Raw genomic sequence first — 26,557 nt, forward strand, 5'->3', positions numbered from 1 at the left:
ACCTACAAAATTATGCAAAATGTTATAACCTTGAAAATACTAAAGGAAACTTTTGAAGAATGGAGCCAGAAATTAGTAGCCACAATATCAACAGTGTCAGTCATGATGTCTGCCTGCATGGATAGACTATGTCCAAAAGATGTTATTGAAGAAATGACAGATGTGGAACAAATTTTATTTGACAAGATAGAGATAGTATTGAAGGTGGATTTACAAATGACAGGCCAAAAGAAAGACTTGGAAAGTATGTCTTACTGGATATACAAAAGAAACTGGCTGAAGTTTTAAAAATCAAAAGGGAAATATAAATGATAAACCAAGAAAGTGACCTGGATAATTTTTCCTTATTGGTTTTACAAAAGGGGCTTGTTAAAGCCTTGAAGAACTTTGGGCAATGGGACAAAGAAGAAATGAGGAGAAATCAAATCCTATGACAATATTTGAATGAACTAAAAATTAAGACTGTTAGAAAAAAAAGGAAGAAATATAAAGTCAGTTTATTTGATCAAGGCTAAAACAAGATATGTTGTTACTTCTGGAAACCCTTTATAGACTTTCTGCTGACACCAGGACTGAAAAGATGTTTTATGGATTTGCATATAGATAAGGGATGGGATAAGGGATGAAGAGATAATTGTTTGTAACCTTAGAGGGGGTGAAGAGTCACTTAATTTGTTTACACTTGTGATGAAGGTTGGAAGTCACTTCTTTACATATTTCTTTTCTCTTTATTATATTCTTACTTTTCTTTCATCTCTCTTTTTTCCTTTTTCCTTGTGCTTTTTACTCTTTCTATTCTGTTTTGTTTAGTTTGTGTTAGATTTTACTATTATAATCAAAATTCTTAATAAAAATTATATAATTTTTGTCTTTGGAGAGTTGAAAAAGTAGAATTCATTGGGAAGCAACAACATTTTTTAAAAGTGTCATAATTCTCTATACCAATTAAAAGAGATTGACCAAAAAGTCTGTTATAAATGCTTGAAAAGCTAAGATCCTCAAATGTATACAATTCTATTTTAATAAATATGTAGAATACTAAAAATAAGAGAAAGTGTTATATATTTCCCTGGTAATCTAGAATAAAATTGTCAACCTCCTTTCCTGTATGACCATCAATAAGTAAATATATATATATATATATATATATATATATATATATAAATAAATAAATAAATAAATAAATAAAACCAGGTACCAGTGCTTTCAAAACTGAATGTCTATCTTTCACACATGCACAGTGATAGCAGAATGAAGAGCAATTCAAGCTGGAAGGGAAGGCATAATTCCATCTTTATCCTCCTCTCCACCATGCTACCCATGAGCTCCGGTGATGGTTAATGCAGAAGATCCTCTTTGCAACAAGAAGCTTCTAGTGCTTCTTTCAACTGGAAGTTTGGCTTCTTTGTCACAACTGTTGAACCATTTAGTTAAAGATAACTTTTGAAAGATTCACAGTAGTTTGGAAATGGAAATAAAAAATGCTTGCCCTACATGCAACTCCTCAGCCTTTTTACTCCCACTCCTCTGTACCTCCTAAGGTCTGAAACAAACTATACACAAGGGGATGTAATATACCATTGAAACCTGACACCCACATCTAACAGCCCCAGACACAGTCACATCATTTTGTTCACATACACCCAGAGAAAGAATAACTCTAAAATAAAGGATGGAATGGCTGGGGGTGGGGGTGGGGGGGCAATCCATTACATCACCAGGCTAAATTATACAAAGGTTCCTGCAAAGCTTTAAACCAACATCTCATCTGAACGCAGCAATCCTCCTGAAATTTTTTGAACTATCCTGACAGAACAGTCTATTAATAATGCCTAGGTACTGAGCCCCAAGTGAGCTCTAGAGCAGCCTTCTAGAATTCTTCATCCTTACAAATCTCAGAATACATTCTTGACTGATGAATGCTTTGGGGGCTTGAGGGCTTTATAAATATGAATCAAAGTCTATGTCCAGGTTCTATTAAAATATCCTAACATAAAGAGAAGGCAAGATGGATATTCAAGGCATTGTTTCTTTGAATGGAAAAAATTATTCATAACTAGAAAACATATGCCAATATGTGATACTTATATAATTTATCCAAGTTGCAGAATTCAAAATTATGAACCTAAATAATCTGCACTGTGAATTAAGGAGATTTTTAAATCTTCTACTCTTTTTCTTGACACTCTGTTTTTAACCATGGTCTAATCTAGATTAAACAGTAATTAATCCTTGTCAAAAATTAGTGCAGCAGAAAAGGAAAAGTTTAGGCATCAGAAGAATTTAGTAATTCCAATTTGCAACAGCTATCCAACTGGCTTAAAAAAAAAAAAAACTCTTGCTCAAGAGTCTTGGGCTACAATCTAGTACAGATTTGGACACCCTTAATTTGTGTGGATTAATTTAAAATCAAATGAATACTTACTGGAGAGCAAGTCCCATACATATCAGTAAGTTTTATTTCTGAAGAAATGAATAGGATCATATAGTTAATGAAGCTAGCTTTCCCCTGAATTATGACCTTCCTCCTTGGCAATGATTCAAGTACTTTGACAAGGATAGACAGACCTAATTAACTTTAATACTTGTTGAGCACTGAATGAGCCTTGGATGGTGCTCTGCCTCATGCCGAAATAGTACATGGAACCAGTAAGGGAGTTCAGAGCCATTAAGGGAGTTTGGGTGTAAATGTTACCTACTGAAGTTTGTTTTGGGTGCCTTTGAGTCAATGTTGACTCCTGGCGACTACCTGGACAAGTCCCTGCAGCTTTCTTGGCATGATTTCAGAAGGGGTTTGCCATTGTCTGCTTCCTCAGGCTGAGAGAGTGTAACTGGCACAAGGTCACCCAGCTGGCTTCCTGCCTAAGGTGGGACTAGAACTCAGTCTCCCGATTTCTAGTCTGGTGCCTTAACCATGACACCAAACTGGCTCTCTAAACTGAAGTTTAGACTTTCAAATTGTTAATTTAGGGAATTAACCTCTGCTCCAAAAGAAATGTCCTGGAATTTGATTGATTTCTTTTTAACGTTCTCTGGTTTCTGCTCTATTCATTAAGCAGTACATTTTAATCATCAGACCATTACCACACCCAAACTACAGAAAGCCAAACAGTTAGCATAAATCATTAGGTGATTAGCACCTGAAGGGAAAAAATAGCTTTATGCTGTATAAAGAGAATTAAAGCAGAACAAAAAGCAGCGCTGTATTTAATCACCTAAGCAAACTGGCACAATTCACCAACGCTTTCCTGGATCCAGGCCAAGAGCTGATATTCCAAAGAGGAAGCAGGCACGCAGCATCTTTTTAAGTGCCATGATGAAATGCTTTGGCAACCGCTCCACATCCAGATTACGCACACACATACACACACCCCTCTACGAATTATATATCGTGTCTCTCCTGCTTTGATACAAAACCAGGCGATCAGCCAGGTTAGCATTTTTGATCCAACACTATACCTATGTGCACAGAAAGACAGATGCAGACACAGACATACGCAGAGGCACACACACTTAAACCGCGGACGGAAAAATCGATCTTGCACATTTGCTTAAAAGTACAGTTAAACGAGGGGAAGGGAGAGGCAACGAGTCTGGAGAAGACGTTTTTCCAGGCTTAGAGCGCCATCTTTCGTGCAAAAACTTCCCAAAGACCAAACAACCCTAAGAATGGAAAACGCTGGGAATACTTTAAATTTTCCCCCCAGTTACTTTCCTCCTGGAACTCCCACCCTCAAAATATATAAATCTCTATCTCGCACCCTATCAGCGATTCTGTTTATGCTTCTGCTTTCTGTTGTAAGCTTTATGATGATCTTTCTTTCGAAAGGAGAGGGGGGAAAGGATTTCTGTCTTTGCAGTGTTACCCAAACCAAAGCAGACCACGCTCGTTGATCAAAGCCAGAAAACGCATTTTGGAGGCAATTGAAGTATGTCAGTAAGCATCCCTGGCACAAAAACCAAGCCAAATACAATGTAGTGATAAGTAAACGTGCCCCTTCGCTTCAGCAAGCCAACGACTGGACATCCCGAGAAATTTACATATAAGGAGCTGTTGCACAGCCGGAGAAAGGACTGGAGCGTGAGGCAGGGGAAACCGCCTCCCTTGCCAATACAGTGGGAATAGACTTGCATAGTGACTGTGGATAGCTCTTGCGGAATTTACAGGAAAATAACTGCTGGCCCCCCACCAAGCAATCAAACGAAGTAGAGAAAAGTGACATCACACCTGAACCCTCTCTGGAAATGAATTAGCCTCATGCCCACTTTTTGACAGCATCTGTATGAAATTGCATGCAATCGCCAAAGGAGACTTTGGCAGCACCAGCGGGAGAAGTAACCAATTCTGGGCAAACTTCTCGAAGCCAAATAAGCCTTATTCACTGCAAAAACAGTAGGAGAAAACACCTAACGGGAAGACTCCAAGGGCAACCCACGCCTTTATTCTTGCCACCCGCTCCAGATAAACCGCTGTTCTTGGAAGAAAGCAAGGAGAATAAATGCCTATTAATTTCCGATTATTCAGTCTGAACGCACTCCAACAGACACCAGCAAGCACTTTGTGCGTCCAAATGAGATGCCAGATTCCCATGCTCTTAGAGCATCAACCGCAGGAGACCCGACGCGCGCTTTCACACGTGCACCCGCGATCTTGACTCGTCTGCGAATCTCAGACCGCAGGCGCACGTGTGCGTACCGCGTCCACACACCATCGCAGCCGGTGCTGCCCAGACCGCGAAGGTTCGCCGGTGGGAGGCGAGGCGGGATTCCCTTGCTCCGCCGCGCGCACAGACCTTGGAGGGCAGCGCTGGGACTGGCAGGGGTGGAGGCTGCGACGGAGCCCTGCAGCTGGAGCTGGAGGAGAGGCCGGGAACGAGGAGAGCTCCGAACACCTTGGGCAAAGGCGCGGCCAGGACCAGCAGGGGCGTCTGCGGTGAGAGGAGCCGCCGAGCTGGTCGGCTGGCGAGGCTGCGGCTGCGGCTGCGAGGGGTCGCTCCGTCAGGAAAGCCTCGCCTTCACCAAGTGGGAAGAGCCTCTCCCCAATCTTGCTACTTAATAGAGGGCTGTTCCCAAGTCTCCGCGGTTACGAAACGGCGGGAAAGGTGGATCGGTGCCATGGGATGATCTATGACTGTGCTCTTCGCTCCTCTCCAGCAGGGCTAGGGAAGCGCCGATCTCGCCTTCTGGAAAGTTGCGCATACCTCCCCGCATTCCTGAGGCATGAGGAGTCCCGCGCGAGCGCAGGAATTGCCTGGCCCGCCACGGAAGGTCGAGCGGGCGGGGGTGGGGGGAGGAATGAGCGTGGAGGGAAAAAGAGAGGGCGGTGAGGGGGCAGCGTCTGGCCTGCCAAGAACACACGTAGCCCTCTGGCTCCTCTCTGCTCCCGAGCCAAGCGGCAGCCGGCGCGGCAGTCCTTGGCCGAGGCCACCGCCAGAGGGGAAGACGAAGATCCGGGGCTGTTCGCTGGTACCCAGGACAGCATATGCCGAGGGCCGCTGGGCTTCTGCTGGGAAAAACCTTCATTTCTGTCATTATTTCGAGAGTTGGAGAAGTGCCCCTTTGTTGGGGGAGAACTCAAGCGGCGCCTCTTAAGGCGAAAAACTAGTTTAAGACCACTTTCCAAAATAGGGACCCATAATCACACGCGCACGCTTTCTGGACACTCCAAAGTCTTACTGGCGATTCAGAAGTTTACTAGAAAACTAAAATCCAAAGGTGGAAAAGAAAGACGAGGCTACCACAGTGTTCCACCTTTGCCTTGATACTGAAAAGAACCCCAAATCATACAAGGGCTGGTAGAAATCCTTCGAACAACAATTAAGGGCCTCAGGAGAAATAGGAACTAGGAACGCGCCGTTTCCTTTTCTCGGGTTTTAATCTCTCCCTCCCTCTCATCCTTTGCCCCCATTGGAATTCCTATCCGTTCCCACCCATCCTCCCTTAAATTCATGACGAGGCGCACAACCCCACTACACACGTTCTTCCAGCTCACATTTTTACTGAAGGCAAAGTTTCCTGCCGATTTACAAACAACGGAGATGGGATGCCTAATCAAATCCTCAGTGAAGTTCGTTTTGGGGCGCTGGGGTGGGCGGGCAGACAACAGCCAGAGCCAGAGCTTTTTCGAAAAACAAAACCAAACCCGAAGGCAGCATCTGGACCGAGGTGGGCCGCGAGGCGGTTCACGTGCCCACTGAGCGTTCTACTCATTTAGCACGTGGGTCCATCCTCTGTAGCAGGATTTAAGCGGGAAAAGCTGAGGGAGGCCCGTGACAGACGGAAGAGCCTTTCCACATGTCCTCTGTCCAATCATCACTTCACTGGCTACGTTGATTTTACCATTAGTTCCTAATCCCCACGAAGAGTTTACTTTTCACGCAGCGCACCGGAAGAGAAAAGAAATGTAGGAATGTGAAAGCCATCGATTTGGAAATGATATTTAACTGTCAAAAGAGTAACGCATGGGATCTGGAGGCAGGTCAGCCAAATAAGCATATTGCAAAATGGAATTGCTGTCTTTACCTGCCGAACGACAGAACGTGCAAAGCTAAGGCAGGCTTAAGAATCCACGGCAGCGTCCAGAGACGAGTATGCGTTTCCCGTCAGTGCACCCAGAAGCACCTCCATCCCCTTGCAAGAAAACTATCATTTTTTCAACTTACTCCCGTATCATATACAGATGATGATGATAATGATGATAACGCTACTGCAAACACAAGGGGGGAAACTAGTACCAGGTCTCCAAACTACTAAGCAATCACGGAGGATAACGAGATTCGAAAGAAATACCCAAAACTCTGTGCACTTGGAAAGGCCACAGATTGTGGCCCTCTTCTCCTAAACCTTGGACTAATCTCCAGGACCAATAAGTGCCTTCGAAAGAGTTGGGGCAGCGGTAGAAGACCTGGGTGCAGAGGGCGATTCCTCTTTCCAAGTTTTAAGCGGTTTTCCCCAATTTGATAACTGCCATTGCAACTGGACTGCTACTCCCATAGTTCCCAACCATGGAGTTATGGGAGTTGCAGTCCAGTGCACCGGGAGAGGCTGATCTGAAGTTTCCTGGAAGTCTTGATGCTAAGGGGTTTGGCAGTCCAGCCACAGCAATAGTTCCTGGACTTCCTTATCTCCCGCTAAGACACGGTACAGAATCCTACCCGATGTTTGTCACTGCAAAGCGGCATCACTAAGGCAGGGCTTTTGGATAGATTCCAAAACAAGGAGGCGCTCATACAACAAGCAGCACTAATTCACCATATTTTGAAGGAAGACAAAATACACAGGACCAACAGCAAATCACAAAACCTAGAATCTAGCATCGACAAACTGCAGGACTAAATTCAAGAACAATCTATCAGAAGGTAGTCACCATTACTAATCCCCGTGGGAAAAGAACCATCTAGCCATTCTGGTTCCTTACACGTGAGAGCAATTGGGGTTGCGGAATATACCTCAGACACCTCGAAACTCCCCCTCCCCTCCCCTCCCCTCCCCCCGGGCTGTTAGCGCGCGCGCGCGCGCACTCACACAATCAACTCCCACCCAGTCACAACAAGTAACGCCCATAACCAGCAACCAGTAACCAGTAACGCCCATAACCAGCAAGCTACTCACATCACCGGCCTCTTGTACCGACCGAGCGATGTTGCCGCCAGCCCCAACCACCCCTTCCTCTCCCCGCCGGCCTATCAGCCGTGCTTCGAGAACTCCCCTCTTCTCCAGGAAGACGGGCGATTTCCTCCAGCCCGCGGCCCAGAGGCGGCGCGCGCCCAGAGACGCCCTGGAGGCGCCCCCCCTCCCCCCTCACCTGCTTGGGAAGGTGGAGCGGCGAGGCGCGCGGCGAAAATCCGCTTAAGCGCTATTCTTGGCACGGTCTTCACTCCTTTAACACTCAGGCAGAAGGGCCTCTTACGAGACCTTTATCCAAATGCTTGATCGGGATGTGTATCAATCCAGCAGCGCAAGGCAAATGACACATTCACCTAAACCCGCTAGGTGTCTAGGAAGGGGATGGGAGAAGACAAGGGGGAACTACTGGAAGATAAAGTGCAGAATAATTTGCAGGATGGGGAAGAGCAAAAAAGAAGGAGGTGTGTAAAAACGGGGGGGGGGGAGAGAAAGAAAAGGTAGCCCCTGGAGAGGCAAGCCTCGTCCCCTCACGAGTGGCCCAATACTTCCGTCTCCTGCCTAGGCATTAAAAGGAACGACGTACATCGCACACGCCGCTCCGAGTGGATATCCTTGGCGCCGCTTCTTCGCTGTCGCTGCGGTGGCACCTGGAGATGGTCAGTCCCAGCCGCGCTCCTGCATCTTCCGTGCAATGGGCTTTGCGGGGTTCGCGTCAGAAGCAACCCGCCCGCAGGAGAGCAAAAGGTCCCAGCTTTCCAGCACAGCTGTATCCAGGGAACTCTCGGTAGCCAGCCACGAGTTTTCTTGCTAGAGTTCCTTCCACCATTCAGAAGGGTTTCTTTTTAACCCTCCTCTGCACGACCTTTCCACAAAAGAATTAGGAGTAGGAGGGAGTAGGAAATTCTAACAAGGTTAATTTATTGTCCAACAGCGCAACCTAGTGCTATTATTTGTTATTGCCACTCATTTGTTTTATGCATTGAATTAGGGAATCACTGTAATATGTATGCAATTTTCACACAGCGCAGTATATAATTAGTATATTTTTCTTATTTGGCTGTTGTGGAAACCACTCAAGAAGTGCTTTTAGATTGGGTTGTTCTTGACACAATAGTGACTAAGTGACATTGCCAGAAACGTATACACTTATATTGATAAAAATGAGATCATGGTGCAGTTGTACAGGGAACATTAATCTTCAGAATTATGTGTATTTTTTTTTATTCTTTATTTTCAGTTTCAGGTTACATGCTATATGTGGGGTGGGTTATATTTTTCAATAAATTAAGAAGCTTTCATATATGGTTTGTTCACATAAGTATTATTTTTTATGATTGCCATTGGGTTTCTATGGATATACACAATTCTACCTGGTGTAGGCTTTCACAGCCAGTATCTGTGAAAGCCTGCACCAGGTAGAATTGTGTATATCCATAGAATATACACAGCCAGTATCTGTTGTTGGGCAGTGTCAGGCTTCAGAATTTAGTGATGGTGGTCTAGGCAACAGATTTCCTGACGTTTTGCCGACAACTGGCATCTTCAGAGGTAAGGCGGTCTGGTACACAGATGTCAGGCAATTAAGCAGAGACTGACTGGGTTCCTGTAAGTCAGGAGCCACACCTAGTTATACAGACAGGAGCCCAGCCAGTCCCTGCTCAGTTGCCTGTGGTTTGCAAAGCAGACCACCTTGCCTCTGAAGATGCCAGACTCAGTTGCTGGCAAAATGTCAGGAAATCTGTTGTCTAGACCACCGTCACTAAATCCTGAAGCCCAACACTGTCCAAATTCTACCTGGCTTTGCATATTTAGGGCAGATCCACACCTTCTGTTTGACCTATTGCAATATGGGCCACTCACCACTTCCTGGTCTGAAGTCATCCTTGTCCCACTCCCAGCCCATTGCAAAAAGTCCTTACACCTGTGTTTTCCAGCTTTGATTTATAGCAGCTGTTTTCCAACCAGAACCGTTCAAAGCAGGTGGTCTCCAGTGCTTGGTTCCATTCTAGCAGCAGCTCCCCCTCTAATTGCCTGCAGTTCCTGGTGTGCCCCCCCCCCCCACACTTCAGCAACTAGTCACTGCCCTGGGCAGCCATTTCATCCTGGACTCCCAGGCTGCTATGCTTTTTGCTGGTCAGCAGTTACTTTATATGCATTTGATTGATCCAGTGATAGCCCATTAAGTCAATGAGTGATTCTCAACCCTAGAAGCCCATGTTCCATCCAGCCCTTACGTTTCCCAGTGAGGAACATTTCAGTTTCTGTCCAGGCTGTGTGAAGCATGTTTCTTTTGTTCTCTTACCCTCTGCCCACAGTACTGTAACACTTCCCTTCCCTTTCCTTTAAGTTTTTAAAACATCTTTAAGTTGTAAGGTAGGAATCCAGAAACAAAAGAACAACCTGTTCTCTATTGCTTTGATTATTGAAGCATCAGAGCTACAATGGTACCATAAGGATAGGAAAGAAAAAGAAAGGGTCTGCTTTAGTGTCAAAAAAGATAAGGTGAGAAGGAGATGTGAAGGCATCCATGTGTGCAAATATCTGGGAAAGACATGGGGACTAGGGAAGCCAGAACCACCCCTAAAAGGAAAAAGCAGGTCTGATAGACTGGTCCACACAGGAGCCAACCAGTAAAGTTTGTCTTCCCTGTAAGATAGAAAGGCAAAAAGCAGAGGAATCAGGTCTTGAGGTGGCCACAGCTAAACTTCTTAGCTACACCTAGTTTGCACTGAATTCAACATTCAAATAAAACCAAAATAAACTCATGGCATAGATTCCCCTTTTGATTTGAGTGGAATCAAAATTTATTTCACATACTGTCTGGCACCATCAAAAATCAGGACAGCGCATTTTGCTGTGGCTTGGAACAGCTACAATAGAGTCAAGGTAGGAACCAGCAACGGGGACCATCAATTTTATAGTTGCATTGTTTTGTGCCAGGATAAGGATGGGTGGACAGTGCTTTAACTGAATAGTAGGAAAAGGTCATTGAGTGTGCTGGTGAATATTCTGAGCAGTATATTCTGGGTTCAGAGTTCACGCGTACACATAGCAAACTAAACAGGTGTCAGCTTAAGGAGGAAAAGGTTGCTTTTAGTCTGGTGCATGAAGTGACATGATTGTTTCACCCGTGTCCTGGGGACACGATGAAGATAACATCCCGCAATCAAGGGGGAAGATGTGGGTTGTCGGCATAATGGTGCTGTGGTAAATTGCAGGGAGTGGTGGGAAACAGGCCCTCTTTCTGAATCTTGGATAAGGATGTTACTCTGCAGTCCTAAACTATGTATGTGGAAGTTACCTGCTTAAACTCAGTGAATTTTGCCTCCCCCCAAAATATGTTTATTGAAGTATATGGCTGTTAAATCATCTAGAAGGGAACAGCACAGTTTTAATATTTCCTTACTAATCAGCAACTCCTTCATGGATCACTGCCTTGTTGTGGCAAAGGGGCTTGTGTAACTCAGTGAAGCCATGAGCTATACCGTGCAGGGCCACCCAAGATGGACAGGTCATGACAGAGAGTTCTGACAAAATGTGGTCCACTGGAGAAGGAAATGGCAACCCACTCCAGTATCCTTGCCAAGAAAACCCCATGAACATTGTCAAAAGGCTAAAAGATATGACGCCGGAAGATGAGCCCCTCAGGTCGGAAGGTGTCCAATATGCTACTGGGGAAGAGCGGAGGGCAGTTCCAAGTAGCTCCAGAAAGAGTGAAGCGGCTGGGCCAAAGCCAAATACTACCCTAATGGCAGAAAGTGAAGAAGAACTAAAGAGCCTCTTGATGAGGGTGAAAGAAGAGAGTGTGAAAGCTGGCTTCAAACTCAATATTAAAAAAACTAAGATCATGCATCTGGACCCATCAATTCCTGGCAAATAGAAGGGGTAGAAATGGAAGCAGTCACAGACTTCATTTATTTGGGCTCCAAGATCACCGCAGACGGAGACTGCAGCCATGAAATTAAAAGACACTTGCTCCTTGGGAGGAAAGCTATGACAAATCTAGATAGCATATTAAAATGCAGAGACATCACCTTGCCGACAAAGATCCGCATAGTCAAAACTATGGTTTTCCCAGTAGTAATGTATGGCTGTGAGAGCTGGACCATAAAGAAGGCTGAGCGCCAAAGAATTGATGCCTTTGAACTGTGGTGCTGGAGAAGACTCTTGAGAGTCCCCTGGACTGCTAGGAGGTCAAACCAGTCAATCTTAAAGGAAATCAACCCTGATTGCTCATTGGAAGGATCGATAATGAAGCTCAAGCTCAGATACTTTGGTCACCTAATGCGAAGAGAGGACTCCTTGGAAAAGACCCTGATGCTGGGCAAGATTGAAGGCAAAAGGAGAAGAGGATGGCAGAGGATGAGATGGTTAGATAGTATCACCGAAGCAATGAGCATGAAACTGAGCAAACTCAGGGAGGCAGTGAAGGACAGGAAGGCCTGGTGCGATATGGTTCACGGGGTCACGAAGAGTCGGGCACGACTTAACAACTGAACAACAACTACTGCCCACCCAGCAGTTTGAAAGCTATTCCATCTGCGAGTAGATAAATGGGGACTCCCGTTTAAATGGGAAGAACCGCCGGTGCTGCGCAGGGGAGCAAAATACCAGTGCTGGCCAAACTCGGAATGCAACCGGCACGAGCGACAATCGATGCGAGCGGTGAGAAAGATCTACGGAGGAGAAAAAAGCCCGGATGACCCCCTAGCGACCCCTGCTGGTCACATAGCATAATAGATTTAGCACTAATTGTAAGATTTGTAAGACTTGTCACTGTTAGGTTTATATATATGCGTTGTGAGCTGCCCAGAGTTCCCCATTGGGGGGAGATGGGCGGAGAATAAATCGAATGTATAAATATAAAATATAAACTAATCAGCAAATACTTTGAGAACATTTCTTTTGATATAAAATCTATGATTTTAGCACTTGTGCTATATTCTTAATTTTGAATCACAATGAACATCCATGCTTTTATTCAGGAGGAAATGTATTATAAATACAAAACTTACATATTTAAGTTCTGAGTATGTATTTATTTGAAATATAAGCATGATTTACATATATGTCAGGCCTCCTGTGCGGTTTACTGAAACATAGTGAAACATTTTATTTGTATTTTGTTCTCATCTTGAATATTTCCTGATCCAAATTTTATAAAGATTTCTTAGGTAATTACCTGAAAAAATATAACAAGTGATTTATTACACCATTTTGTCTTTTAGACCAAGCAAAGAAAAAAATAATTTCTTGATATGTTTCTAATTGCCAAGTGTATGTCCTTTATAGCAACTTCCAGAAGCCTAAAACCATACTTTCAGATGCCCTTCTTCTTTCAGGGGTGGGTAGTTGTGGTGTGCTATGGGGGGGGGGAGTAATTGACAACTACTGCACTATAATTTGCGATACTTTTAATCTTTTTATTCTATAAAATTGAAGTGGTTAGTCAGTTTTCCTTACCCTATTTCAACAACAACAAAATTAAAATAACTAAGTTCAAATTTTCAGAACTAGTTTAATGTTTAAGCATTACAAAGATATAATGATGGAACAGTAATGGATAACAGGCTTGACTGATAGATTTAATTTTTTAAGTGGAAAAGTACTTCCATTAATGATAATTTATCATAGCATTTGGCTTCTTTATTTGATGTTTCCTCTACATGAAGTTTTAAAAACATTGTGCCAACATATTAATATATTAAAAAGCCCAGGGAACAAGCCATAGCAAAAACACTTTCAGTAACGGAAAATACCATTTGAACAGCTGTTTGCACATTTGTTTACGTGTCATTCAATAAATTTTGTTATTTCCTTTGAAGTGAGAGATGGGAAATGCTTTCTGCCTTTTGTCATTCGCTGAAAAGTCAACAGTTTAAGAGAAGTTTAAAATTTAAATTTGTACGTAGGAGTCACTTAAACATATAATTAACCCTTAATTAGCATTTCCATACTCCCAGAATGTGAAATCCAGAAATCTGGGAAAACCTATGTGTTTTTCCTTTCACAAAAATCTAATCTGCCTGGGAGTTTTGTCTTTAACTTCTAGAACTCCATGACTTACAACACACAGCTATACTGACTTACCTGGATGTAAACCATTTTGAACATGAGATTTGTTTTTGAGAAGATGCATGGTGGCAAGACTGAACCCATGGATGTTTCAAACGTTCTGTCCCAGAAGCCCCAAGTATATACCCCCAACCCTGGCGTAGCTGCTTGATACTTACTGTTACCATCATCTATCCTCTGTGAGGATGCCTTTCCCCAGCGTCCTCCTCCTTAATCCGTTTGTGAAAGATGACCCTGCAACCTATGTTCCTTATCAGTAAGTATAAAGGTGAAAAAAAAGATAAAAACCAAGAAGATGGGTGGGTATCTCCTTGAACTCATACTTCTTGCTTGAAAAGCAGGTGGCAGCCATAGTCAGGAGAACCTTTGCACGAATCTATCTTATGCACCAATTATGCCCTTTCCTGAATTGAGAGACCCTACTTAAAGTTACTCGTGCCTTAGTCACCTCACAGTTGGACTATTGCAATGTTTTCTACATGGGGTTGCCCTCGAAGACCACTCAGAACCTATAGCTGATTGAGAATGTAGTGGTGTGGGTAGTTATGGGTGTATCCTGGTCTACCCAGGTAACACCTCTGCTCTGTGAGCTGTACTGGTCACCAGTTGGCTTCTGAGCAAATTTCAAATTCCCCATTTCTGGGAGGCTAAGGGGGCCTGCACTGTTTTTCAGTGGCAGCATCAGACCTCTGGAATGGCCTCCAACTTGAAGTTAGATCAGTTTCTACCCTGGTCACCTTCTGGAAGAAAATGAAGACCAAGCTTTTCCAGAGGGCGTTTGGGTTGTGGCACCTAGGGGATTGGTATTATTTTTTCTTTGGCCACTTATCTTTGCCTTATTGTTCTGTGTTTTTATTGTATTTCTAAGCCACCAAGAGTTGGACAGATTGCAGCAGGATAGAAATCAATCAATCAATCAATCAATCAATCCAAACAAACAAATACATATCTCACATTTTAAAAGCTCAAGGAGCCTTTAGAATGAGTTTGTGGAATTGACTGATTGTGAGACTCACTCAGCACGTTATCAAAAACATAATTTTAGGAAGTGTCTTTTAGAAAGATACATGCATCAGCATTGCAAAAGTCCCAACAAGAAGAGTTCAGGCATTATTCTTCAGTGTATCCTACTCATGTCATTTAAAAAAAAAAAAAGATGATTGAGAGAATGAAAACAGTTGATACATTCCTGCAACAATAAATTATTTCACTGAACACAGATCAGTAAAATATCTTAGCTGTATATTTCCATTGACAAATACATACTATAAATAAGAAGAGATATGGCAGTACTTTTCCATTTTAAGAAAATCCTGTTTCCGTGATAGGACAGGAAAAATAATAGCATAATTTAACTTGATATTCACATAGATAAATAAAAAGGAAATGATTTGTTTTATTGGGAGATATCCAACCAGGGTATCCCTTTCATAAATGGTAGAAAAGCTGCCTTCTCAAATGAGATTGAGAACCAAATGAGGCTGCTGCTATTAAGAATTTAAATAAAAAGCATGGCCACCAAAAACAAAACAAGCTAAAGAAATTAAAGGCACAAGGTAATTTAAATTTGTTTTATACCAACACCATTAACTATACCTATCCATATCTTTGTATCCTTGCAAACCATCCTTGTTTCTGTCATGTCTGTACCCCACTTTATACAACTGATGCTTGCTCTTTAAATGTCTCACATTTTTTGAAGGACCACTTCAATTCCAATCACATATTCTCAACCTTCACCTTCCTCTTGATCCATTCACTCCTTCGTATACTTGTTTTGTGATTCAATCATCACTCATTCTCTTGTATAACCAAACCACTTCAAAGTAGTTCTTTTATACTGGTCACTCACTTCTATATTCAGTCCACACTCAATCAACACCCATTTATCTTTGACCCTACAGGTAGTCCTCGGATTACAACCCTAGTTGGGACCAAAATTTCCATCACTAAGCGAAGCAGTTGTTAAACAAAACGTCACGTGACCCCACCACTTAGTGATGGCAGTTCCAGCAGTCCCAATTGCAGTTGTTAGGCCAGGACTGTGCAGTTGTGAGGTGAGGACCTCATGCTTCTCCTGCCCTGCACAAACTGCCTCTGCTTCAAACCCCTGCCTATCTCCCCCCCCATCTCTGCTCTTTTGGCTGCCCTGCACTCCGCTGTACCACCCCAGCTGGCCTTCACCGTCTTCTTCCTCCCACTGCAGGCTCAGGATCCAGATGCTGGATGACAGCCCAGCCCAGGACACATGGGGCAAGCATGGCAGGGCGGTGGAGACTCATCTGCCAAAGGGAGCTCACCAGGCCTGGCTGGAGAGGAGACAGGGCAACAGTGCGAGCAGAGGAGCCTCATCTTCCACCACAAGAAGCAATAGCCTGCATACCGTGGAGAGTGCAGTGGGGCAGAACAGAGAGGCAGCAGCAGCAGCTCCCTGGGTGACAATGGTGGCTATGCAGGAGGCACTGTTTGGAGTGGCAGCAGAACTGGAAGAAGTGGAGGGATGAGGGCTTCCTGGAGGCACAACACGTGCTCTGCAACTCACGTTGGAAGCTACTGGCCCTTTGCGAGGCCTTGCAGAAGGAAGGCTGGGCCAAGCGAGCAGAGGGCCTGCAGGTAGGGTCTATTGATGCTGGGCTCGCCTCCACCCCTTGCTGAAGCCTGCAAGCTGGTTGTCCAGGAGTGCTTCCAACAGAGGAGGCAGAGGAACAAGGGTTTCTTAGAGGTACAGCACGCATTCTGCAGCTCATGTTGAAAGTGCTCCTTCTGCCACCACTGTCTCTCCATCCTGTTCCACTGTGCTCTCCACAGTCTGTGGGCTATTATTCTTCGCAGCAGCAGCAGCAGCAGACAGGGCTCCTCTGCCCACACCATAGCCCTGCCTCCTCTGCTGGCTCCATGTTGCTACCTCCTCCCTGGACAGACCTAGCAAGCTCCCTTTGGCAGATGAGGCTCTGCCACCCTGCCGCACTGTGTGCATCCCAGCGATGCGCCCTTGCCCAGCATCTGCATCCCAGGCCAGCAGCAGGAGGAAGACGACAGCGAAGGTTAGTTGTGGGCAGTAGCAGGGGTAGGCTGTGGAGTGCAGGACTACCAAAAGGACAGAGATGAGGGAGGGTGGGTGGGTGGAGGGAAAGTGGAGGGAGTTGAAGTAGACGCAGTTCATGCAGGGCAGGAGAATGTGACCATGGGATGCTGCAACTTTGAGGATTTATTTATAATAAACATTCTACCAAGGTACACAAATTCATCTACTTCTTCTGGTTTTTTATATATAAATGGCAATTATTTACTTAATTTTCCCTATCAAAAATATTTACCTTGGTCTAAAAAGCATCTAAAAAGCAATTCTGGAATGAAGAACTTGTTTTCAGCATTCTGTGCTTGTCCCATGTTATTGAAGAACTGACTGAAGATTAAACGTTGCCCAGAGTTTTTGGTTTTCCATAAACTCACAATTCCCCAAGCAATTCTAAGTTACAATTGCCTCTTTCTTATAGAAGCAGTGCCTGAGTTAGCAAGTTCATACTACATACTGGACCTTAATTGTCCCAGTCAAGTGTGTTGCATGTTATGTGTATTTGTGGGGTGGTTTTATAAATTACAGCAGGAAGCATATATTTCAATACATTCTTACTTCCAAATAAAATGCTTCCACGATTTCTAACGGCGATGGCACTAAGGACAGATATAACCAATAGGCAGCGAACTATTTCCTTTTATGCTCTTAACCTACAGATAGATAAAATTGAAGTAATCAGTGCAGAGTTCAATTCCAGTATCATTTCAGTGATGTTCATAATACTTTTCAAACCAAGATTCCAGACAGAGCCTAATAAATTGCTTCCCTCTAACTGAACTGCCCCATCCAAAACAGGGACAGATGGAACAATTCAGGAGCCTCTCCTCTTGCATGTGCAGCTGCTGCCAGGGGAGCAGATTTGGGGCCGGAGAAGGGGAAATTGCTAAAAATTGCATCCCCTCATATTCCACAGACACAGTTCTTCTATTAGCAGTAGCAAACTAGCTTGATCCTCAGATTATGTTCTTCTTATAATATTAGGACACTTTTTATTAATTTTGATATATTTTTAACAAGACAAACAAGAAGGCAAATCATCACAGATTTCAGTGTTTATTAGTCATCTTTGCAATTAAACTGTAGCAGTCACAACAAATACAAACTTCAGCAAATATTTTTTTAACAGATGCAAATATATCCTTCAGACCAAACTATTTTACTGATCACAGTTACAACATTTTTAATGAATATTGTTCCCAAACACAAAACAATCATTTACGACAAGGACAAAAGTAGGTCCCTGATGAGTCTAATGGAATGGGACAGAATGATGCTATTCCAGGATGCATCCTCTGAACTGGAGTTAGTTTTTCTTTGACTTTCCTACCTCGTAGAAATTATAGAGGAGATAGCCAACCCCTGAAGATAAGAAACACAATATATTATGATAGTCAGAATACAGATGCTCTGTTGTAGTTCCTCTTAGCATACAACAGAAGTGTTGCACCAACCCTTTCACTTTCACCTTAAAGACAAAGGTGCTAAGCTAAAAAGTTTTAGAAAAGTTCTTAATTCAATTTTTTTTCACATGTTAAAGGTCTATAGGTAATATAGGCACAGCCTCAACTAGGCCTAAAGCATTTATTTTAAGATAATTACCCAAACCTCTAAGCTTTAAAACAAACCATATTTTAAAACACTGTAAATTTGCTGATCCTGCTAATTAATTAATTCAGCTTTCATTTAGGAAGTTTCCCCTAAACTTTGAGATCATTATTTAAATAAAATTTAAATGTCAAAACAGATATTTCAAAATTGATTGAGAGCCATTGAGTCAAATAATGCCAAGAGCAAATAAGTCTAATTTTTAAAAAAATAGCATTCATTTTTTTCCTATTGAACAAAATGAGACTTAAATCTTCTGTAATGGGAACAGTTACACATCTAAATTATGCTCTGTAAGACAAACTTGAAGATCCAGATGTAGAACATCCCTAAAAGGCAACTCAGTCATATATACTTTAACAGTTTTTTTTTTCTGAAAACAATTTTAAAAACAGATATGAGCCAATATACTCTCTCTCAAGATTACATTAAGTAAAAGATATGAAAGGTTTCACATGATAAAAGGCTGTCATACACAAATACAGTATCAGGGGAACATTTTATAAAATAATTGATATTAAATATTTTAATTAATTATTAACTACAATACTTCATTCAACCAAACCAAACCAAACCCTAGAACATTTCGAATTCTCTACTTTGGATTCATATAGAGGAGACTAGATTCTTTTGAAAATTTTAGGAGGCAAACACTGCTTAGCTTATATTTAAAACTTACCAAAAACAGAAAGGGCCATGGTAAGTCGATACAGCAAAATATCTGTCATTCCATTTTTCAAATGTACCGGAATGCCATTGTCTTCCTAAAATCAATGACACAAAACACAGAATTCATGTATTAGTTTTGGATTAGCTTCTACAAATCAAGTTTCTCCTCAAAAAAAAAAGTAAAACCCCTGCAGCAATAGTTATATCATCAGAAAATGAAATCTTGATCTGTTGAAAATAGGTTAAAAGTACAGAAACACTGTTTCCTTCTGTTACATTACAGCACAGCAAATCCTGCAATTCAAAGCTTTAACTTGAATTTAGAAATGTATAAACCCTGAAATATTGCTATACAGCAAGTATTTTTCCAATGGATGGATGTTCTGTTGTTTTGATATGCATTGTTTTTTAAGATTGCTTTTAATTTTACTGTATGCCACTCAGAGTCATTGTGAGTTGGGCAGCGGTACAAGTCAAAGTACAAATATTAAGTAAACTAATTATTAATTTACTCAATAATTAAATAAAAATATTGCTAGATCTCAGCAGTACAGTAAAACGAAACAAAACAAAACACAAATTAGATTCTGCAAGCCTGAAATCTGCCCACAGCTGTTTTAAAGTTCAAGCTTTAAAATATCTGACCAGGTTTTATTGACGGCTCACTTACCTCCACTTAACACAAAAACCACTTTCAAGCTTAACGTAGCATAGCATTTTGGTCTACTTTAATGCAGTTTGGTTGCGGTAAATATTCAGAGGGATAAGAAAAGAAGAGGGCAAAAACGTTTTTAAGTGGTTCATTAAGCTAAACTATTTATATTATCTGTTATCAAAAGAGCTAAAATAACTCTGAAATAACTGAGGTACAGGTTAGTTAATCTGGATGTGGAAACACACTATTCTAGTGTGGCATATGGGTTTTAGTGACTTGGCTTGGCTGCTGTGGTGCTGGCATGAGTCAGCAAAAGCAGAGAGAAAAAAGGGAGAAAGCGCTCAGATATGGCCTTAGAGCGAGCCCTGCTGTCCCAAGGGCTGATGAGCTGACCTGGTTACTAGCCAGGACTGTTGTGGGGCAGATGGAGAGAGCATTCCAGTTGGTTGAGCCTTGTATATGGGTCTTGGGGATTAAAGCCCTGGGGGAACCCACTACCTCAGTGGCTGGGGGAGATGCTGCTTGTCTGACCTGTGAAGGAGAGTGACAGAGAGAAAGGAGAGAAATGGAGAGATACACTGCCATGTTTTACCAAGTATTGCAGAATGTGCTGTTGGAGAGACTGTTAGAAATTTTGGCTGGAGAGAAATATCATAGTAAGTGTGCAGGAGAGTTTGTGTCTGCGGTAGCAATTTCCTGGCCCCAGGAAGGAGAAGAGGGTGAAGAAATCTTCTCCTGGTGGGCTTTCAGGTGAGGTCTAATGGCGAGCTAGACATCCCTGAAGGAGCAGGAATGGCATTCCGGTGGGGATCAGCGGGCAGACGGCAAATTCTGGTTGGCAAAACCTCTCTGGACAAGGAGAGACTGTGAGATCGCCCACCTGCACTCCAGACAACTGCTCCTCATGAGAAGACTGCAGAAATCGTGGTTTTTGGGGTCAACTTGTGAATTGAGTGGCTGGGAATTGAGGGATTTCAATTGTGCTCATAATTGCAATGCAGCCTATAATGAACATAAGGTTCGCAAAAGCCTCACTTTCTTAATCACTATCAGATACAATCAATTTAAAGTTAAAGAGAGATCTTCTAATCGGCAGGATAAGGGAAAACCTCTTGGTAAGTCAATCGTCTTTCTGGATCAAAGAAAGTGAAAGAAATAATGTTTTAAAGGATTTTAAACTACTAGCAAAAAGCTTAACAAGGATTTGATGTAAGAAAGTATAAATGGATAAAGGGGACAGTAATTTAAAAAAAAATTGGTGAAAGTGCTTTTAAAAATATTAGAACTAAATAGATACACAGACCAGACTTTCGTGGGAATGTTGTTTGTTTAATATTAAAGAAAGCAGACAATTGGTGGATTTTACAAAACAAGAAGATAAAGGTAATATGAGACAGACAGTATGACTATAACTACTGAGTGTCAAATGAAACTAAAGTATTAAGGACACAGAAAGGCAAAACAGAAAATAAAAAGGGCAGGGGGAAGCCTGCTTTTATTTTTTCCCTTGTAATTGAGACACTTTCACTTTTGGATTATAATATTAGAAAGGCAACCAAAAGAAAAGTGGCAAAAGTGGGAGAAGAGAGGACACAGCAACCTACTGAAAGGGGGATTACCCTGGAGATGCTGCAGAAAATGTTTGAGGAATTGAGCAAGAAGATATCTGAGTCACTTAATACTAATTTGGCATCATTTGAAGAGAGAATGGAAGAAAGACTTGTAAAGATGAAAGAGGAAATGAAAGAAGATGTTAAGAAGATTGAAGAATCTGTAGGACAACTGACTGGAGATGTAAAACAAATTAATGATAAAATGGAAATTTTGGAAAGTAAAACAGAAGTTATAAACAGAGAGATGAAGATATACAGAGACAGAAATTGACAAAGTTTACAGGATAAATAAGAGATTTGTGAAAATAAGAAATGTTCCAAGGGATATCCTTATGTACTTTGTCAGGAAGAAGACCAGAGACCAAGCTCTGCAGCACTGAAGACTGGTCATACAGATGTAATTGTGCTTAGAGAAATTCCAATTAGAATACTGCACAAGGGAAAAGAGGACTTATTTCTGACTGACAGGCTTAAACAGAAAAATATTCCATTCCAATGAGGTAAATTGAAAGGAGTGATTTTTACTTTTAAGCAGCAGAGGTTTTGACTGAATTTGCATGTGCAGAAAGTGAGATTTTTTTTTCATTTTTTTTATTCCACCTTTATTATTTTTATAAATAACTCAAGATGGCAAACATACCCAATACTCCTTCCTCCTATTTTCCTCACAACAACCAACTCAACGTGAGGTGAGTTGGGCTGAGAGAGGGTGACTGGCCCAAAGTCTCCCAGCTGGCTTTTGTGCCTAAGACAGGACTAGAACTCAAAGTCTTCTGCTTTCTAGCCTGGTGCCTTAATCACTAGACCAAACTGGCTGCGTAATTCTTGGATAAATTCAAAGAAAAAATGGAGGAAATACAAATGGATGTGACAGTGGCAGATGAGATTACACAAAAGTCTCAACAGGAAATTGAAAAGGATGATACTGTATTAGGTGCTACAGATATTAATTTTTCTAAATTTTTGGCCTAGTTATGGATTATAAATGCTTAACGTGGAATATAAATGGAGCAAATGCTCGTCAAAAAGGAAAAAAAATATCATTCTTTGAAAAAATTAAAACAGGATATAATTTGCCTACAAGAAACACACACTAGAAAAAAGGATACAAAATATTTGATTTACAAAAATTTGGGTGAAGCATTTATTTCAGCAGGAACAAAAAAAAGAGGAGTTTTTCATTGGGGGGAGATGGGCGGACAATAAATCGAATGTAATAAATAATAAAATAAATAATATATAAACCCCCAGCTACAACCAGAATGTATACTGATTGATGAACATGGTAGATATGTTGGGATGGAAGTTAATTTGCATGGGGTAAGACCCTGATATTGGGAATTTATGCCCCAAACAAGGACAAAGTAACATTTTATAAAGGACTTATGGGTAGACTAATGGAATTTTCTTATGAAAATTGGTGTCTAATGGGGGATTGGAATGGAGTGGTTTCCCCACAAGAGAGAAATTCTGAGAAAAATATAAACATTACAGATAGATTACCAAGTTTTCTTTGATTTGATGGATAATCTAGAGCTTGTTGATGTACAGAGACACAAAAATGGCAATTCAAAAGAATATACTTATTTCTCTGAAAGACACAGATCTATTCCAAGAAGAGATATGATCTGCATTTTGAAGAATTTGGTTACTAATGTTCATAAAACAGAGATATTACCAAAGACTTTTTCAGACCATAACCCAGTGAGTTTGGTTTTTAAAAAGAAAATTAGTGCTTTCAGATGGAGGTTAAATGAAATGCTGTTACAAAAACAAATAATAGTAGAGGATTGTAAAAAGAAATTAAAAGAATTTTTAAAAAATAATCTTAACGAAGGTGCACATGTAAGGATGGTTTGGGATGCAAATAAAGCTTTCATGAGAGGATATTTTATACAACATAAAAGTGAACTTAAAAAGAAGAGTAAAGAGAAAATACAAGCTATTTTTGATGAGATAAAAAGAAAAGAAGAATTAAAGAAGCTTCTAGAAAAGATATGTATTACCCAACAAATTAAGCTTCCACAGTGACAATTGTCTGTTAACAGTAAGAGAAATGGAAATAAAAATGAATTACACAAAACAAAACAAAAAAAAACTGAGTTTGCAAGCAAGTAGTAACCATAAAACAATGAATTAAATTGTTGTATTAACTATTTTACTGGGTGCTCTTATAATTTAGAAGTCTGAATTATTCTTACCATCTAGTGATACAGCTTTTATTTATACACACCCAGACATACACATTGATAGTTATGTCAGGATTTTCTTTCTCATGGGAAAGGATTCATCCCATTATCTTTACAACAATAACAAATAATATTTTGACTACAGAGATCATGTGAAAAACACCTGTTATTGTGTGTTGTGTATTGTGCTATTTACTGCCACCTATTGGCGTGTGTATGCTAGTTACCCAGTGGGGGTGGCATAGAGCTATAATACAAGGGGAGGAAAATGTTCAGTCTCTCTGCGTAGTTGTTAGTTGTTTTAGTGTTAGTCACTATGTAGGTTTTATGGGCTACGTAGTTATAACAAAGTACCAAGTAGTGTACCTCTTCTCTAAGAGTTTGTAGCTAGAGATTTTGTTAAGCTTGTGTTGCTAATAAGTCTTGGATGCTACATTAAATGAGAAGATGTGTTTTTCTTTATATTTTGTATGATATTTGCATTTTATGGAATTTTGCATGTTTATCAATAAACACCAGTTAGTATATATTTTCTGACTGGATTTCTTTGGGAAACAAGAAATGGACATTGCATTGTGTTTGCTGTCATGGCTAATATTTTCCTGGAGTTTTTGCTGCGCTCTGCACAAACAGGAGTGTTTGTGATTATCACTCTGCCCAACAAGTTATACATATATTCATCTCAATACAGTTCTGGATTTTGGAATAGCATAACAATCACATATGCAAACTTAAGACAGAAATCACAATGGCTTTATTACTCAGTAACATTGTTGGTAAAATATCTTGAATCAGCTCATTCTACTTAAAAAAATGCACAACAATGATACCAATGCTCCATTACGTTTATCTGTTCTCAAAGTAGGAAGATAATCAGTACCTGGAAATGTTTCTGCTTGTCAGCAATCCTGTTTGTAATCTGCCTGCGAGAGGCAGAGTTTATGGGGTTTTGTGTTATTTGCCGAAGAGCCTACAACAGAAATACAATATATTGTGTGTATAACTAAGTCAGTGCAAACACTACAGCATGGATCAACCCTAATGACAGCACTAATATACAAAGGCTGATGCTACATTTATTTCTGAATTCAAAAAGAGAATCACATCTGCAGAAGTGCAAACATTCTGCTCCCCCCAAAAAACTACCAACAACCTAACCTAGCAATTAGGCATGATGTTAACTGTGATAACAAATTAACAGCAAATTATGGGATGCTATTATATGCAAAATGAGTTGCAATGATCACAGCAAAAACAATAGTATGAAGGGAAACTGTCTGCCAACACTATGTCATAGCCATAATGTTCATCTCCACTGTCACCAAAATCATTTATAAAGAGTCTACGGGCTGCCTCCATGAGTATCACAGTTTATACTAATATTCTCTAAATTAGTATAGCATCATTAAAAAAAATAGGATCGTGAATTATTTTTATTGTTGGGGATAATCATTCTTACCCATATTTGGCCTTACTGTTGCCTCTTACATTATACAGCCCTCAGAATCCTGCTAACTTTCAAATTACATCTTAATCTATATCAGTCTAATAAGGATAGGCAAGTACTCCCTGAATGGTTGAAAACTGAGTTTTCTGTTATTCTGAGATGGAAAACACAAAATTATAGTATAAGACCTAAATATGTATAACACAGATCTTTTTTTAGAAGTCTTCCCACCAAAATAGGAAATATGGAAAAATTCCAGCCCTACCCATATGTATGATGTGGTCCCGTCCACTCTGCACTGCTGTCCCTCTCCACACGTTAAATGCAACCACCGGCCACCAAAAACACACCACGAAGCAGAGGAGGGCAGGAGCTATACGCCAACGTTTCAGGAAGTCCCCGGGTGGGAAGCCTGATTCGCGCTGCGCTCACTTCAACCATCCACGCCCGGGCGCTCTTCTTCCACCCGCATCCCGCGAAACGGTTTGCAGAGCGCGGCACTGCCAGCCATGAGCGCTGGACTAAGACCGGGGAGGCCCAGATACTAATCCGCGCCCCTTAAGTCGCCTTCAGTCCAGCTGTCCTCTCTCAGGCTAACCATCCGACTTCATAAGATTATTGTGAAGGGGGAACGAGAGAGGGGCTCTCCTGGCCTCCAGGTCCCAACAAAGACGGAAAGGCGGAACGTCAGAAAGGAACCGCTCTTACTAGCCAGGAACTTCCCCCGGAGCTTTCCCATCATCCCCGACTGCTGCTCTCATCTCAACGGTTCCGCAAGGTAACGGTCTCCCCCAACAGCAAGGACCCCCCCCCCCGCGCCCCGGACCCACGTACCAAAAGGTTTCGAAACATCTTGCCGGCTCCACCGATCCCTTCCTCACCTCCGCCGAGACCAAGCAAGGACACCGGAAAGGGAAGTGCGGCTCGATCCCCGCCGCGTGACGTCAGACACCCAAACTTCCGCTGAAAGACGGAAGCGGCCCTCCGCTAAGTAGCGTCGCGCTCGGTTTGTGGCGTCGGTGGGCTGAATCACGCACGTGCCTTGTGTTGGACGTTGGGAGCGGAGGGTTACTGCACGTTGCGCTCGGAAAGTGTGCTAAAAAGGTTGCGAAAGGTGTTTCTCTTTTTTCCCCCACGTCTATGACCTTCGGGGCCAGATGAGAGTCTCTCCCATTTGGGCTATTGTGTGAAGTCGGCAGCGTCGAGAGCTGTGATGGTTTGGACGGGTGAGTGGACGTGTTCACCGCCTTTTCTGCAGGAGGATGTTGGGCCGTTCGCCGTTGCTCTAAGCCCGGGTTCGATTCTATGGAATTGCTGCGCTCGGGGATGTGTTATTCTGCACCGAAGGACGCAGTCTGCACCTTATTCCCCGGCTTTATGCGTAAGCCTCGGCTTTTCTGAAATTTCGAGTGAGCTCATTGAGCCCGGAAACGCCTACTTAAAAAGCAAATTTCTTTTAAGCCTGCGGTTTAACTAGGGGAAGAAACCTGAAGAAACAGAGCAACTATTAGGACCCATCAGAAGAATCAGCTCCAAATTTTTCTTGGGATCAGGTATCCAACTCATGTCAAAACCATATGGACCCATTGCCGAATTGCA

General features: G+C 42.0%; 2 protein-coding genes across 8 annotated transcripts in view; both read right to left on the minus strand.

The window, feature by feature from the left end:
* The window catches only part of COL12A1 (collagen type XII alpha 1 chain), a 145,920-nt gene extending 137,548 nt beyond the window's left edge, over window positions 1–8,372 (minus strand). For 4 of the 7 annotated variants that reach the window (XM_007426960.3, XM_007426961.3, XM_007426962.3 and 1 more), the window contains exon 1: window positions 4,794–5,201. The gene's annotated coding sequence lies outside the window, so the exon portion shown is untranslated. Of the gene's footprint in view, window positions 1–4,793; window positions 5,203–8,209 lie in introns of those variants that run through there. The other 3 variants (XM_025165895.2, XM_088137776.1, XM_088137797.1) reach the window with 3 other exon arrangements.
* A 9,445-nt stretch (window positions 8,373–17,817) lies between these two features.
* Window positions 17,818–25,926, minus strand: COX7A2 (cytochrome c oxidase subunit 7A2). Its single transcript, XM_007426959.4, has 4 exons — window positions 25,793–25,926; window positions 24,392–24,481; window positions 19,065–19,149; window positions 17,818–18,139 (listed from the first exon to the last, which is right to left on the minus strand). Exons 1-4 carry the CDS (start codon window positions 25,808–25,810, stop codon window positions 18,084–18,086), a joined length of 249 nt encoding a protein of 82 aa, XP_007427021.1. The 5' UTR covers window positions 25,811–25,926; the 3' UTR covers window positions 17,818–18,083.
* Between the last annotated feature and the right edge of the window lie 631 nt (window positions 25,927–26,557).

Source organism: Python bivittatus, unplaced genomic scaffold (genome assembly GCF_059951505.1).
Source record: "Python bivittatus isolate LINGU-HERP-01145 unplaced genomic scaffold, Pbiv_v1 ctg000020_np1212, whole genome shotgun sequence".
Classification (NCBI taxonomy): Eukaryota; Metazoa; Chordata; class Lepidosauria; order Squamata; family Pythonidae; genus Python; species Python bivittatus.

Coding starts and splice junctions, on each gene's coding strand:
- COX7A2 (XM_007426959.4), bottom strand. Junction 19,150..24,391: donor ACAAGCAGAAACATTTCCAG/GTACTGATTATC, acceptor CATTGATTTTAG/GAAGACAATGGCATTCCGGT. Junction 18,140..19,064: donor CATGGCCCTTTCTGTTTTTG/GTAAGTTTTAAA, acceptor TCTTATCTTCAG/GGGTTGGCTATCTCCTCTAT.